This window comes from Ixodes scapularis, unplaced genomic scaffold, assembly GCF_016920785.2.
Source record: "Ixodes scapularis isolate PalLabHiFi unplaced genomic scaffold, ASM1692078v2 PGA_scaffold2__306_contigs__length_199485367, whole genome shotgun sequence".
In the NCBI taxonomy this organism is placed as follows: Eukaryota; Metazoa; Arthropoda; class Arachnida; order Ixodida; family Ixodidae; genus Ixodes; species Ixodes scapularis.
This window is the reverse complement of record NW_024609857.1, coordinates 168,880,440-168,893,818: the sequence shown is the minus strand read 5'-3', so window position 1 is coordinate 168,893,818 and position 13,379 is coordinate 168,880,440. Positions and strand designations below refer to the sequence as shown.

General features: G+C 44.6%; 1 protein-coding gene across 3 annotated transcripts in view; it reads left to right on the top strand.

Moving 5' to 3' along the window:
• The window catches only part of LOC8025851 (5-oxoprolinase), a 240,122-nt gene that overhangs the window by 55,127 nt on the left and 171,616 nt on the right, over positions 1 to 13,379 (top strand). For all 3 annotated transcript variants that reach the window (XM_029972619.4, XM_042292107.1, XM_042292106.1), the window contains exons 9-10: positions 432 to 520; positions 10,280 to 10,397. In XM_029972619.4, the coding sequence (XP_029828479.2) occupies positions 432 to 520; positions 10,280 to 10,397 (207 nt within the window). The remainder of the gene's footprint in view (positions 1 to 431; positions 521 to 10,279; positions 10,398 to 13,379) is intronic.

The window sequence follows — 13,379 nt, the reverse complement described above, 5'->3', positions numbered from 1 at the left end:
TGAAAAATGGGAAACAAGCTTTGAATTTCGGAGAATTGGGAATCAAACAAAATAAACTCCGACGTTTCGGCAAAAGGTAAACTTAAAAAAATACCCTCTGAACTTGACGAAAAATTAGTCGACCGGTATATGAATAGTAAGTTCTAGTTCTCTACAGCCGTGGAAGTCCACTTAAAATTATAGGCCCCGAAAATGTTATTGGTGGTCATACTTTCTAGGTAATTTTTTTGTTGTTACCGTGATCTCAAAAATGTGTCAGTTGTAAAACATGAATGAGAACCCAACTTTCGAATTGTGCGGCCCGTTTTGATTAACGCAATATTGACTCGGACCACGGAAACCATGCACATTCTAAAATGTCACATTTCATTTAATTAAAATTGTAATATGACGCTCATTTCTTGATGTGGCTTTTTTGGCCGTCTTCCCAGGCACTTCAACGGATGTGAGCAGGTTTGATGGTCACTTTGACCACACCTTCGAGACCACAACTGCGGGAGTGACCATCCAGGCACCCCAGGTGGGTACCCACCGTTGCTTTATCCAGTCTTGGGCTCGCTTCCCCTCATTCATTGACCTGCCCTCGGAATTGGAACTTAAATGGACCGTCAAACTGGTCATTATTCGGACTTGGGTGGCCGAATAGGGACTGCTAGCTTTGCATTTGGTTGTGGTTTTGCTCCAGTTCAGTCATGCATGGAAATATCGGACTGATTACCAGTTCCACCAGGCATGATCCACTTCAAATAATTTCATACCTGTACCTTAGACCCGGCCACCCGTGCATTTCCTGCACCAAACAAAAAAGTTCACAGCTCCCAGTTGTTAAAAAAAGTGTTGAACTTTGCTTCATTTGCATTAAAACTTAAGAAACAAAAAAAACATCTGGGCATCGGTATTTTGCTGCAGAAATGGGGGACAGCAAAACAAATATAGGCTTAATTTAATATTGTGATCTTTACTTTTTATCACTGTTGTATCCGGAGATGCCAGGGTTGGGTTAAAGCTTCATTCCAGCAGAAACACGAAGACAACCGACGGCGAATTCTAGGACACATGCCTTTTGCACATTTTGTGCAAAATATGTGCTCATACAGGTGCTTAGAAACAGTAACAAAGTAGTACTCGCATGCAAAGCTAGTCAGCACGCACGGTGACATTAGCATGCACCATACTTGCAAACTACTCATGTCATACCGCTGCTTCAACGACAGCAAACGGCAGTTAAAAGATGATTCAAATACAGCCAGGAAAAAGGGATGAACAGCACGGGGCCCTTGAAAAACAGAAAGGCTCTTCTGCAGCAGCATTTGGAGCTCCGGGCTTCCCTCTGATGCACTCCTCATCAGTTCGCTTCTCCAGCGGCGTATCCAGTTTTTGCCACCGTAAAACTCGCGCAAAAAGCTGTCTTCTTTTCTTTTGATTTTGATGTTTTATTTTTTGTTCCTCGTTTGTTTGTTTAACTTTAGCTTGTTTAGCAGATTGTTTAGAGTAACGAAAGATAATTTAGCAGCACCAGAAACAAACAAACCAGAAATAGCTCTTTAGCCTCTTGGCTTAGTGAAGTGCACTTAGCTTACGATTAGGGTTCCTTACATAGGGTGTTGTCAAACCGTTTTAAAGGATTCTAGTCCAGGGACAGCTTTTGCAATTTAAGTATGGTGTTGGCAATTCATGTTGGAGAGTTTTAGGGAGCCGTTTTTGCACATCTGATGCGGTACCAACTGCGCATATGCAGGTCTTCTGTGGTTGCGCATGCGCACTGCGTACCGGAGGGCTCATCGTACCGTATGGATGTGCAAAAAGTAGGGGGTGTGCGAATACCAAATAGTAGTTATCGAATCGAATACCGAATTGAATTAAGAAAAAAAGATGAATATCAAATAGAATATTGAATATTGATTTTATTTGTAGGAATTTTTCAAAGTGTGCTGTGAATGAGATTATTATATGTGCAGGGTATGCGCCTGGTTCAGAATATGCATCTCGTGCAGAACAAAAGCCCAAATGTATAAAAACTCTGGTGACACAAAAAAAAAAAGCGGCTGCTGATGGATTTTGGGCATAAAGATAGAATTTTATGACGCAAATATAATCTACTTACCCTAAGCGTCACAAAAAACCCAGAGTTACAGCCATGCGTGCCTTTTTTTCTCGTTAAAAGCACGACCTAACGCCGCGACATTTCTTTTTTTTAAATATTTGTATAACTCAGAAAAGGGGCATTTTGCTATTAACCATGTTGAATTAACCTGAGACTGGGGTAGAGAAGAAACATCAAAACGTAGAAGGGACCGAAAATAGACAGGACGACGTCTGAAACTCAGCTCAGTTGAGCTGAGTTTGAGACGTCGTCCTGTCTATTTTCTCTCCCTTCTACGTTTTGATGTTTCTTCTCTACCCCAGTCTCCGGTTAATTCAACATGGTTAATATTCACCAGCTCGCCTGCACCCTCACAATTTTTTCCATTTTGCTATGCTTGGTCTCAATTTTAAGGGCGAAAAAGGACACCCAGGACTTTATATACACACACACACACACACACAAACACACACACACACACACACACACACACACACACACACACACACACACACACACACACACACACACACACACACACACACACACACACACACACACACACACACACACACACACACACACACACACACACACACACACACACACACACCCCAACTCATGTTTACAAACAAACCGAAGCGCCCCTAGCGGACGCCATCGGCGCCGCGCATGCGCAATAGGGATGTGGGCAAGAAACTCGCCGTCGCCCATAAACAAACCATTGAAATGCGATGTTGTCGGCTTCGGTGTGAGTCCCCCTGCCCTTTTTCGCGTTCAAATTGTTGATTCTACGTCTTTCTGGCGATATCTGACTATCTTGAGCGGCGTCAGCGAAATTACCGAGGTTCGTTACACCGCAAAACTTCGCGTGAATAATGTTACATGTGGCGCTTCATTTTGCGTGGACGCCTCAGTATGTACGCTAAAGCCTGATTCGCATGATGCGATTTCGCTCGCAATTTTCAGTCGCGACGCCGCTCGGGCTGCAAAAGCGTCAACCGTAGCTGAGATAGTCGACGTCGATACTGAAAATCGCAAGCAGAATAGGACCAAGTGAATTAGGGATAACAAGTCGGTGATGGTCACTGGTAACAATGATCAACATCTTTTTGTATCTATCTTTTACATCGAGCCTGCTTACCAACCTTCAAATTCAAGTCTTTTGAGGCCTGCACTTACTTCTTATCGCAAGCACCGGGCCAGCAATTGACCTTTTCCACATGCCGACGGCACCAGGCGGTGGCTGCACGAACTAAAAATTGAGGAAGTGACCTACTTGCGCTACCAATCGATACTGGGAGCTACGCTACCAGTTGCTTCCAGTCGCTACCTACCAGTCGCTCTCTGAGCTGCGTCGCATGCCCAACGCGACTTTAAAGAGGGTCATCCATAGCGTTCACCCAAACGTCGTGTTTTTCTTTCCGTCCACTTTCTTTTTTTGTGTAACACAATTATATATTTGCTACAATTGCGTGTTCTACTCGTCGATCTACAGCCTCATTCCGAATTTCCTTGATTTTTTGTGCCGACTTCCACCGCTTTGCATCAGGCACTCGCGCGTGCGCAGAACGCTTCTCGGAAAAGGTCCATTGGTCTACAGGCCGGCGTCATCGAAGAGAGCAGGTGACAAGCAGAAACATTTGAAAGAGCAGACGACAGTTCGAACGATCAGGCGGCCGTTTGAACTTGAAGGCGCACTGAACTTAGTCCGCAGGTGGTCCGCACAACTTGGCGGTTTTCTGGCGTTCATGTTGGAACAAAACAAATAAATCTGATGACCACAAGTATCCGTGAATTCAACTCAAAGTGCTTCCCTCCCAAGCAATCGTTGTCCGACGGCGTATGCTTTTCCCTTTTCACGGCACATATCCCGATTCTCGGACAAAGCAAGCACGTGAAAACTGACCTTCAAACCTCTCTCGACACTTTTGGTACGGCCAAAGTCACGGCGTTTTGACGAGAAGGCAGGTTTTTTTCTGTTTACTTTCAAAGCAACGCAGGAATACACATCTGGCATAGGGACTTCTGCCCACAGCCCCAGACTGGAAGTGCGACCGACGCGCCACCACCGCGCCGTGACGTAACAGAGATGAGTTTGTGTATATATACCGTATTTGCACGAATATAATGCGACCACGAATATAATGCGAGGGCACGTTTTGATGCCCCAAAAAGAAAAAAAATATTATTACTATTATAACGCGAACCCGAGGCCGCGTCAATTTCTCGCACTCGGGGGCATAGCAGAAGTGAAAAGTCAATGGAAATAGAAGAAATATCAGTTTATGTTTTGACTGCACTCATCCTCACTGCTCAGGTCCTTCCGTTTACAATCGACTTGGCAACTACGCAGATAAGGAGCAGCACCGGCACCTGCTTGTCTGGTACTTCCTTTTTCTTACGCGGGAGCTCCTCGGCAGTCCACAATCCAAACAAGGCATGAGGCAGAAGCACCAACACACAAACACCAGACCACTCTGGAGCGGAAACTAAACAATGCGCAAGCAGAGAAAAGACTGCTGAACCCGATACACGATCACACTTGTGGTTCTGGTCCCTCTGCGTAAACAAATGCCTCGTGTTGCACGATTGCGTAAACGCGGTCGGTGGTCTTTGCTTGTGTTGACTTGACTTGGCCCGGCTTGGCTTGGCTCGAATTGACCGGTGCCCGCATTTCCGCATGGCACGCGCGGTGCGCTGAGTTTCTGCAGCGTGCGCCCGTTGTAAAAACACAAAAGCGATAAAAATGTTTTTTTCATGTTTTCTGTTCACCCCTTCATGTGGCCCAATAGCTAATAAATTCCCCTCCACACCCCCACTCCTTTTCCCACCGTATATTTTGCATTGAGCCCGAAGGATGGCTTTCTCTTTTGGCTTTCTCCAGACTCGCGCGCCTCGTAGCTGAACTCGATTCCGAATATAACGCGAGGTGCGTTTTGGAGCACGTAATTTCGAAAAGAAACTCGCGTTATATTCGTGCAAATACGGTATATACAGTAAAACCTTGTTATAACAAAACGGGATATAACAAACTAATGGATATAACAAAGCAATTATAATTCCCCTTGCTTGCTAATAGTGGGAAGAAATGGACATTGGCTATAACAAACTAATGGTTATAACGAAATAATTACGACCGCTCCTTCAACTTTGTTATAACGAGGTTTTACTGTATATATATTAACAGGTAGCTGTTAAATCTGAGTAAACAAGCTTAAACAATAAAATCTGAGGTTAGACAGAACCTGTAGTTAGGTGGCGCAAGTCACTCCCCCAACTGCCGCTATGCATCTATTTTTCTGTCCATCTATCCTGTTTTAGAGAGCCTAGATTTAAAAAAAGGGATCAAGCGAAACTGAAACAACGGAGACGGCTCCTGTGCAGATTGGTCGTAGGTATGCGTGTCTTGTGTTGTCGCGTGGAAAGAAGGCAAAGCGACGACGCCTGCCCCGATCGACGCTTTCGTCTCTTTGTCACCTTCTCACAGTTCGTAATTCAAACCCGGCTATCGAACAATTGGAAACCCTCTTAAATCTAGGCACACTATTTTTCCGTTCCGTTTCGTTCCGAATCAGAATTTGCAGCTTGCGGTTCCAAAAGAATGACGACGAGAACTTGGCAGTCGTGACTGGTTTCATCGGCATGGTTAACAAGGTTTTTTTTTTGTGATGTTGCAGTCGCCGATATCTGTGAGTGTGGCAAGCATGTTCTACATCGGCGCTTCAATTTAAAACGAGGGGCTTTAAGCGTTTAAAAAATTAGGCATGGCGTGGAATTCGGGCCTCCCAACTATTTTCCTCTAAAAGCGGCGCACACAGGATGTTTCGGTTGTGATTCAAGGTTAGATTGCGTTACGATCATAAGTAAATATGCATGCGATTAAGTTTGTGGCATTCGTTACCTTTCTTTTTTCTAACCTTTGTGTTAGATTTTGTCGAAGATGTGTTTCTCGCATGATCTGTGTAACATCATGGGGCTAACAACGGGGTGAAAGAACGGCTCTTTTGTCAGCTCCGCGCCGACCGCACGTTTTTGGCCGAATATATTGAGTAATCGAGTGACCGAATACTAGGAGTTCGATTCGCAAATCGAATTATTTGGGAACTTTCTATGGCGATTTGAATTCGTATAGTCGAGTATTTGCACACCCCTAGCAAAAACGGTTCCGTCAAACTCTAATATGAAAGCTTTGTGGTTTTATATTTTTAGTGTTTATTTTTTATGTGTGTGACACTTCAGGCTATGTACTAGCACTTAAAAAGACACCAACACCCCCTTAAAAAAATTTTTTTATTTTTTGTCAGGCGATCTATTTTGCTACAGCGTAACATATTCATATCATGTGATGCGACCGGTGTGCCGCCGCACAGCCATTACCGAAGGTAGGAGCTGAGAACCCTAATGAAACGAAACCACTCCGCGTGCATTGGTATGCATTAAAGTCTAAGCGATGCAGTTGCGCTGGGTTGACAGCGTGAGCTGCTGCGTCGTTAGGTGCTCCAATACTGATGCGTCGTGTCTCCTGGGGACAAAGTTTCATACTTTTGTAGTGTAACCTCCACTGGCCGAGGTTGAGCAGTTTCGCCTTGCTCCTGGAGAGCCAGGCTGCGCATGCACGAGGAGCTGTGACGTCACACGTGTCAGTCCCCGGTGCATGCACCGCACGCATGCACCCGGTCGAGATAATGGCTGTCCGGTTGTTCTGGGCGGCAGCTTGGTTGCTTGATATATAACAAGACGGCTCACAGCTGGCCAAACCAACGACGGGCATCTGGCACGCCCCAGCGGAGGATTAATTTGGACCACCTGGGGATCTTTTGACGTGCAACCGAAAGCTCGGTTACTCCTCCGCAATAAAAAGAGCGGAGAAGCTTAACTCGTCGGATCCCGAAGTAGTCACATAATGCGTATACCGTGTGTGTGTCATTGAAGCAGCAGTAAGCATGATAATCAAGCTAATCCTAGACAACCAGGAAAGCCAAGAATAACCAGCTGAACCTGAGCTTACGCTACGTATATCCTGCCATAGCCGAGCTAAGCCACTGCAATTATTTTCAACTCGCTGTTGTTTTCGTGGGGCAGCAGCAACGGCGGATCCGTGCCATACGATGCAAGAAATTTTGTCTCCCGATCACGCCTGCCACGTGTCGGCACGGGTGACATATCCTACACTGCCACTTTGCGCACTGTGTTTGTTTTTGTGCCAGTAACACCTACGTATGTTAGCGCCGATGGGACGAATTGAAAAACCATCCCACATTTGCGGGTATGCAGTGTCCATTTTGGGTGGGGGATGCCCTCCAAAGACGTTTCGTCCCCGCAGTCAAAGTGTTGATGATCTTTCCGGACCAGTATGGCTGCATTTTATACTTTGTGAAGAAAGATTTGGACGGTACAACAAGTGACAAATGTGAATCTAAAGAAAACTACATTGATGCTTGGAATCACTGGACAATCGACGCTTGAGTATGGCAGTTTAGGTGCTGTGCTTTATTTTTTTTTATCAGCCTCCTTCCAAATGCGGAAATCGCTTTTCTTCATTAAAAAAAATAAAGAAATTATAGTTTTAAAACATCAAATAAATAAATCTTATTGTTTAGGTAAGATATAAATCAGATGTATATAATATTTAAATCACTTTACCAACAAAAGACACAAGACACGCGTGTCTTGAGCACCTAAAATGGATTCTTCAATCGACTCAATCGCTGCAAACAGCGTAAAAGAAAGATTACCTGTAAATTGAATTATATCGCGAGGCGCAGATTAATTCAAAACTGTTTTCTTTATACTAACCACGTCATACTAGAACAAAAAGAGCTTGCTTTGTTTTGTGTTTTTAGAAAGCTTTGTTTGCTGTAATACTTCAGCAAAACAAAATATGATATCCCCGAAGTATATGTGAAAATGCTGAGGAAGCATCTCATTTCCGCCAAATTGTTTTCTATTAGCTTTGTGCACACGGTGCCACTGTTGCCATTGCTTCTGAGGCCGGTGCCAAACAAAGTATTAAAGCTCTCTCAGCCGCACCAAAAGTGAAAAGCAAAAAAAAAAACAAAAAAAAAAAACAATATTCAACGACGTATTTCTTTGAACTCGAGCAGAGTTCGAGAGTTGTCTAACGGCCGTGACTTTATCTTCTGGTTTTAAAGTGTGCAAGATGTGGCATAGATTTATGGAAAAAGTGGCAGGTTAGTGTAAGACAGAACATATCTAGTTATACTGGCCGATGTAAGGTCAACCTTACATGTACGATTAGACCTGTCTGTGCCCTCTCAGTCACTTCCTTTTATCGGTCTGTGTGCGTGTGTGCACATGCATACACGTTTTTGTTTCTTTCCTTTGCTTCCTGATATGCTTGCATAAGATGGCACGAAGTAGAAGATAGAAACAAAGCTCCCTTGTCCGATTAGCGCAAAAGAGCATCACATTTTGCTCGTGCTCGGCATGTTATATTTTTATTTGATTGATGTTTTTTTTATTAAAAACAAAATAAATTTACATGGATGGCATCGAATTGCAGACATGCATTAATAAAAATGTGTTTATGGTATAGTGGAGAACCCTGAGAAAAGGGAAAATAAAAAAACGTTTAACACAACACAAGTTCTCAAATGCAGTTGAGTTTATTGGCACGGAAGCAACAATAAATGCCCTTTGAGACGAAAAGAAGGAAAGAGGATTAGCTTTTCGGGAAATTATTTTTCAGCAAAAGGTGTTATTGTGGAAACTCATCACAGTGAATTTGGTGTTGCCTAAGTCAGAACTTAAATCATCTTGATTTTTATTCTCCACCCTGAACTCAATCATTTTGTGGTAGATTAATTTCATGAAACCAATGCCTCCTTGATTTTGCAAAAAAGGTGCAGTGGTTGCACTCTTTAGAAGGCGGGAATGTTTCTCATTGAAAGCCAGCATGCAGCGTGATTGATACAAGATGTTAAATTTATTTCCTGGGATATATAAGAAGCGGAAAACAGCTAGATGACTTTCCTAGTCTTCCTCAGCCCTCGTGCAAAGTCACCCTCAACGTATCGGCTTGAAGAATCAAAGTTCCACCCATGCACGCCTCTGCCACCACAGCTTTCCACGCGAAAAAGCGCCGCAGGCTGCTAAAAGCGTCTCACTGTCGAACGTCAGCTCCTCCGCTGGTGGCACTACGCGCGTTTTTCAGGGTGCCCCCTATAGTTCCCGCACGGAGTGTATATTTTTAATAAAGTCAAATTATGCAACTGCTCGAAACCGAAACTGGACTGGGGAAGAAGAAGAAATATAGAGGAGAAAGTTACTGAAAGTCACATGGCTGTGCAACTTTTTTTTATCTCAATCAACGTATCTGCAACTTTTAAGAAGCCACAAAAGATGGGTATCATATTTTTTGTTCTATTTTTAGCATCGAGTGTGTGCCTTGAATAACCTACGGCTTTGATTATCGTTTGTGGTCTCTAAACCATAGAAAACGGCACGTGATCACGGAGAAAAGAGTGAGCATAGCTGAAACCAGCCAGTTCTCGATCGGCGGTTTTTAAGCGGAAAGAAAACGAATTTTGAGCAAATTGTTTTCTAGGTAGTTGGGCTCTCATGTGTCATGTACAAATGAAAACATTGATGAGCATCAATACCGTCAGTGTCAATTTAACTCACAAAATGTTTTACTTCTATAAAAAGACAAAATACCCAAATGCCTACTGGCACTAAAAACAAATGAAAAAAAAACAACAGTGAAACACTTGTTCTAGTGGCACCGATCACTTCACAATCAGCAGAAAGAGCTGACCTTTAGAGATAAGTAATGACTTGTTCACTCTAATCCCAGTGTTCACACAAATCCCAGGACATGTCCCAGGTTCGAGCCCCATGGGGGGCCCGAACCTGGGATGTGTTATCTTTGTATAAAAGCGTCTGTAATGCTCTCAGCAAGTCACACATTCATGACACCTGCTATGATGCTCATAGGAAACGCCGCACAAAACACGGTCTGCTTTAATAACTCAGCACGTCTCGATCATATTTGGTAAACTTGGAGACGGGCAGAATGTGTGACGAGTGAGCTGGGCACATGCTGCGTGTGATGTCCTGCTGTCTCACCATGTTGGGATATCAATAGAGCCCCAATATTACTTATGTGAATTTGGCCCGTGTGTTGATGAAACGTGTCGCTTTTATTTCTTACGAGACCTTGCCTGGTTGCAGCTGGACATCAGCACAGTGGCTGCCGGCGGGGGCTCCATGCTCTTCTTCCGGTCGGGGCTCTTCGTGGTTGGACCCGAGTCGGCCGGAGCTCACCCGGGGCCGGTCTGCTATCGCAAGGGTACGCTCTCGCGTCGCCAGACCCCAGCCAACGTCAAGTGACCCCTCCCAACACTGGGTGGTGCGTTTTGGGCTACGGCACCAACGTGAAGCGGCCGTAACGACACTCGTCCGTGCCGCTTCGCCAGCGCAGGGGGAGGTCGCTAAGCATTTTGCATTTGCATCCATCCTGGCTCGAGACGTCCGCGATGGCGCAGAAAGGCCGGTGGCCCGTGCTCAGGAAGTTTGCGGAGCCGCCTAGTTGTGGGGTCGAGATGTGGTGAATACGGACAGCTCGGTAAATGGTGGTAACGCAGGTTTACGATTGAAGATGGAAGGACGACAAGGACGCACAACGTACAAACTCGCGCGCACGTTTTATCACCGTACTTGCTCGCACGCCTGTCGACAAAGTGACCCAACGTCCTAGAGGTTGTTGGGAATGCTTATTTATTTATTTATTTATTTATTTTACCCTCAGGGCACATGGCATTACAGAGGGGAGTGGGAAAAATAGTAAACATATCTAACAATTGGAACAAAATATACAATACTTAAAGAACAGGGAACATGAAATTGGCAATACTTGTACAAAAAAGTGCGTGACCATTAATTGATGTGAGCAATGCAGGTAAGCGATTCCAGTCTTTGGAAGTCCTGGGAATAAAAGAGTCATAATAAACGTTAGAGTGGCAAAATGGGACACCGACTTTGTGACGATGATCAAGGCGTGCTGAAACAAAGTAGGGGGGGATGATTAGTTGTGATATAAAGGGACACTGACAGGGTATTTATGCTCGCCAAGGTTTTTAGTTGTACGTGACATATGAGAGCTCAACTACCCAAAACAGAATTTGCGGCTCGAAATTCGGTTTCTTTCCGCTTGAAAACCGCCGATCAAGAACTGGCCGGTTCGAGTCTCGCTCACTCTCTTTTCCGCGGTCACGGGCCGTTTTCTAAGGTATCGATGCGACCACCAAATTTAATCAAAGTCGTGGGTCACTGAAGGTACACACTCAATATTAAAAATAGAAAAAAAATATGAAACCCATTTTTTGTGACTTCTAAAAAGCTGCAAATACGTTGATTGAAAAAAAAATGTTCCACAGACAACCGGAAGCATTCTGTGCGTTCATTGTTTCGCGTATCGTGGGACTCGCGGGGACGGCGTGGGACCTCTATTTCAGAACTGTCGTTCGCGGTACCGGCGAATTCTGTCAACCTTTAAAAGAGAAATTCGGGACTGATCAAAAGAATAGGTATTCATCCCGTACGACACGCCCAACCACCAAGCCGATTTGCACGAAGACGTCGCCAAGCCGTCGGTCCCTTCTCGTGGCTGAAGACATCGCTCGCGCAAACGTCAAGCACAACGTGTCTACTTCGAGTTGAATATGCACGAGTACGATTTCTTTACTAGGTGCGAATGTCGCCAATGCGTGGTGCTTCCCGACTTCGACCCGGGAGTGCTTTTGCTAGAGGAAAATCGGCATCAAACTTTCCAACTTAGTTTACCGGCTGAATTATTACTAAGGAAAGAGATCCACCAGTAAGGAGTTGCCCCAGTAGCTCAGTGGGAAAGACGACCGCTTCATACGCGGTAGGACCGAATTCAATCCCCCGTAAAACCTTTTTTTTTTTTGACATTTTTTAATGTTTACATATCTTCTTTTTTTTTTTTTTTTACAATTATCACTGAAGAAACAAACAAATGTTGTGGACGACACTTCGCTGATTCAAATGGTATGGGATTTCCTTTTTGACACCTGCTAACTCAACCACTTTCCACTTCCCGTTGATCTTTCGGAAACTGTGTCGCACAATGCCCTTTTTTTTTTCGGGCGCAGGACATGTGGGCCAGCTCTTCACGCAACATCTTGGGTGTATTCTTTTTGGAGCCGATCATGGAAATTCACCACGGGCACTCACTACTCATCTCCAACTCCTCAATGTACAAAACAACTCATCTTGGAGTACAGAACAACGAGCGGAACAAACATAACTGCAAAAGAATCGCATGGCGAACAGTTCCCGTACGCCGCATGTCGTGTCGTCTGCTACCGAGAGGAGAAAAAAAAACAAAAAATACGCACGGTTGGGTGTAGCCACGTGACTTCCGCCACTCCCTCTCTTCTCCCTACTTCTCCGACCTCCGTTGGGTTTTGGTTTCGGTTTTGAGCAGTTGCGTCTTTTGGCTTTATTAAAAAAATACGCTACTCTGTTGCAAAGTATTAAGTGGGTAGTACTCCGACACCATAATAAAACGCCTGGCAAAAAATGAAAAAAAAAAATTTTGGGGGGTGTCAGATTTAGGTCATAGATTTATGAAAAAGACAAATACGAGAGACTGTGCAGCACTGACACCCCAAAGGTCGTATTATTTTTTATTGTCTAAAACGGGGGTTCTCAAACTGGGTTCCGGGGAACAGAGGGGTTCCACGAGCTGGCCTCATGGGTTCCGCGAATACCCAAATTGCACCCCCCCCCCCCCCCCCCTTGCCGCAGGCTGCACCATGCAAAGCACCTTCATCTCACATTGTACTGACATTGCGATTGACATGGTGGGGATATATGGGAAGCACCACAAGCAAAATTGCCTACAATTGTGCATCTGTTGCTTCTTGGTCGGCAAATATGGAGAGGGGGGGTGGGGGGTTCCGCGGCAGTTTTTGAGGCTTCCTGGGGTTCCGTGAGGCCAAAAAGTTTGATAATCCCTGGTCTAAAACGATGCAAGTTATAGCCATAGACACTAAAAAAAAAAAAGCAGATTGCAAAAAAAAATGACCCCGCGTGCGCGCGCTCCTTTTTATTTTTGGCGTTTGTATTTCCTGCGCCCACCTCTTTGCTTCTTTTGATCGGTGATGTCAAAAATCCGGAAATTTAGAAGCTTTGTAGGCGACATTTCTATAACATTTAATAACGGCAATCGTAAAACATGTTTTTTAACGGAATTGCGAACAAACTACGGCCCCTCTTTTTGAAATACCAAAAAATCAGATTTCGG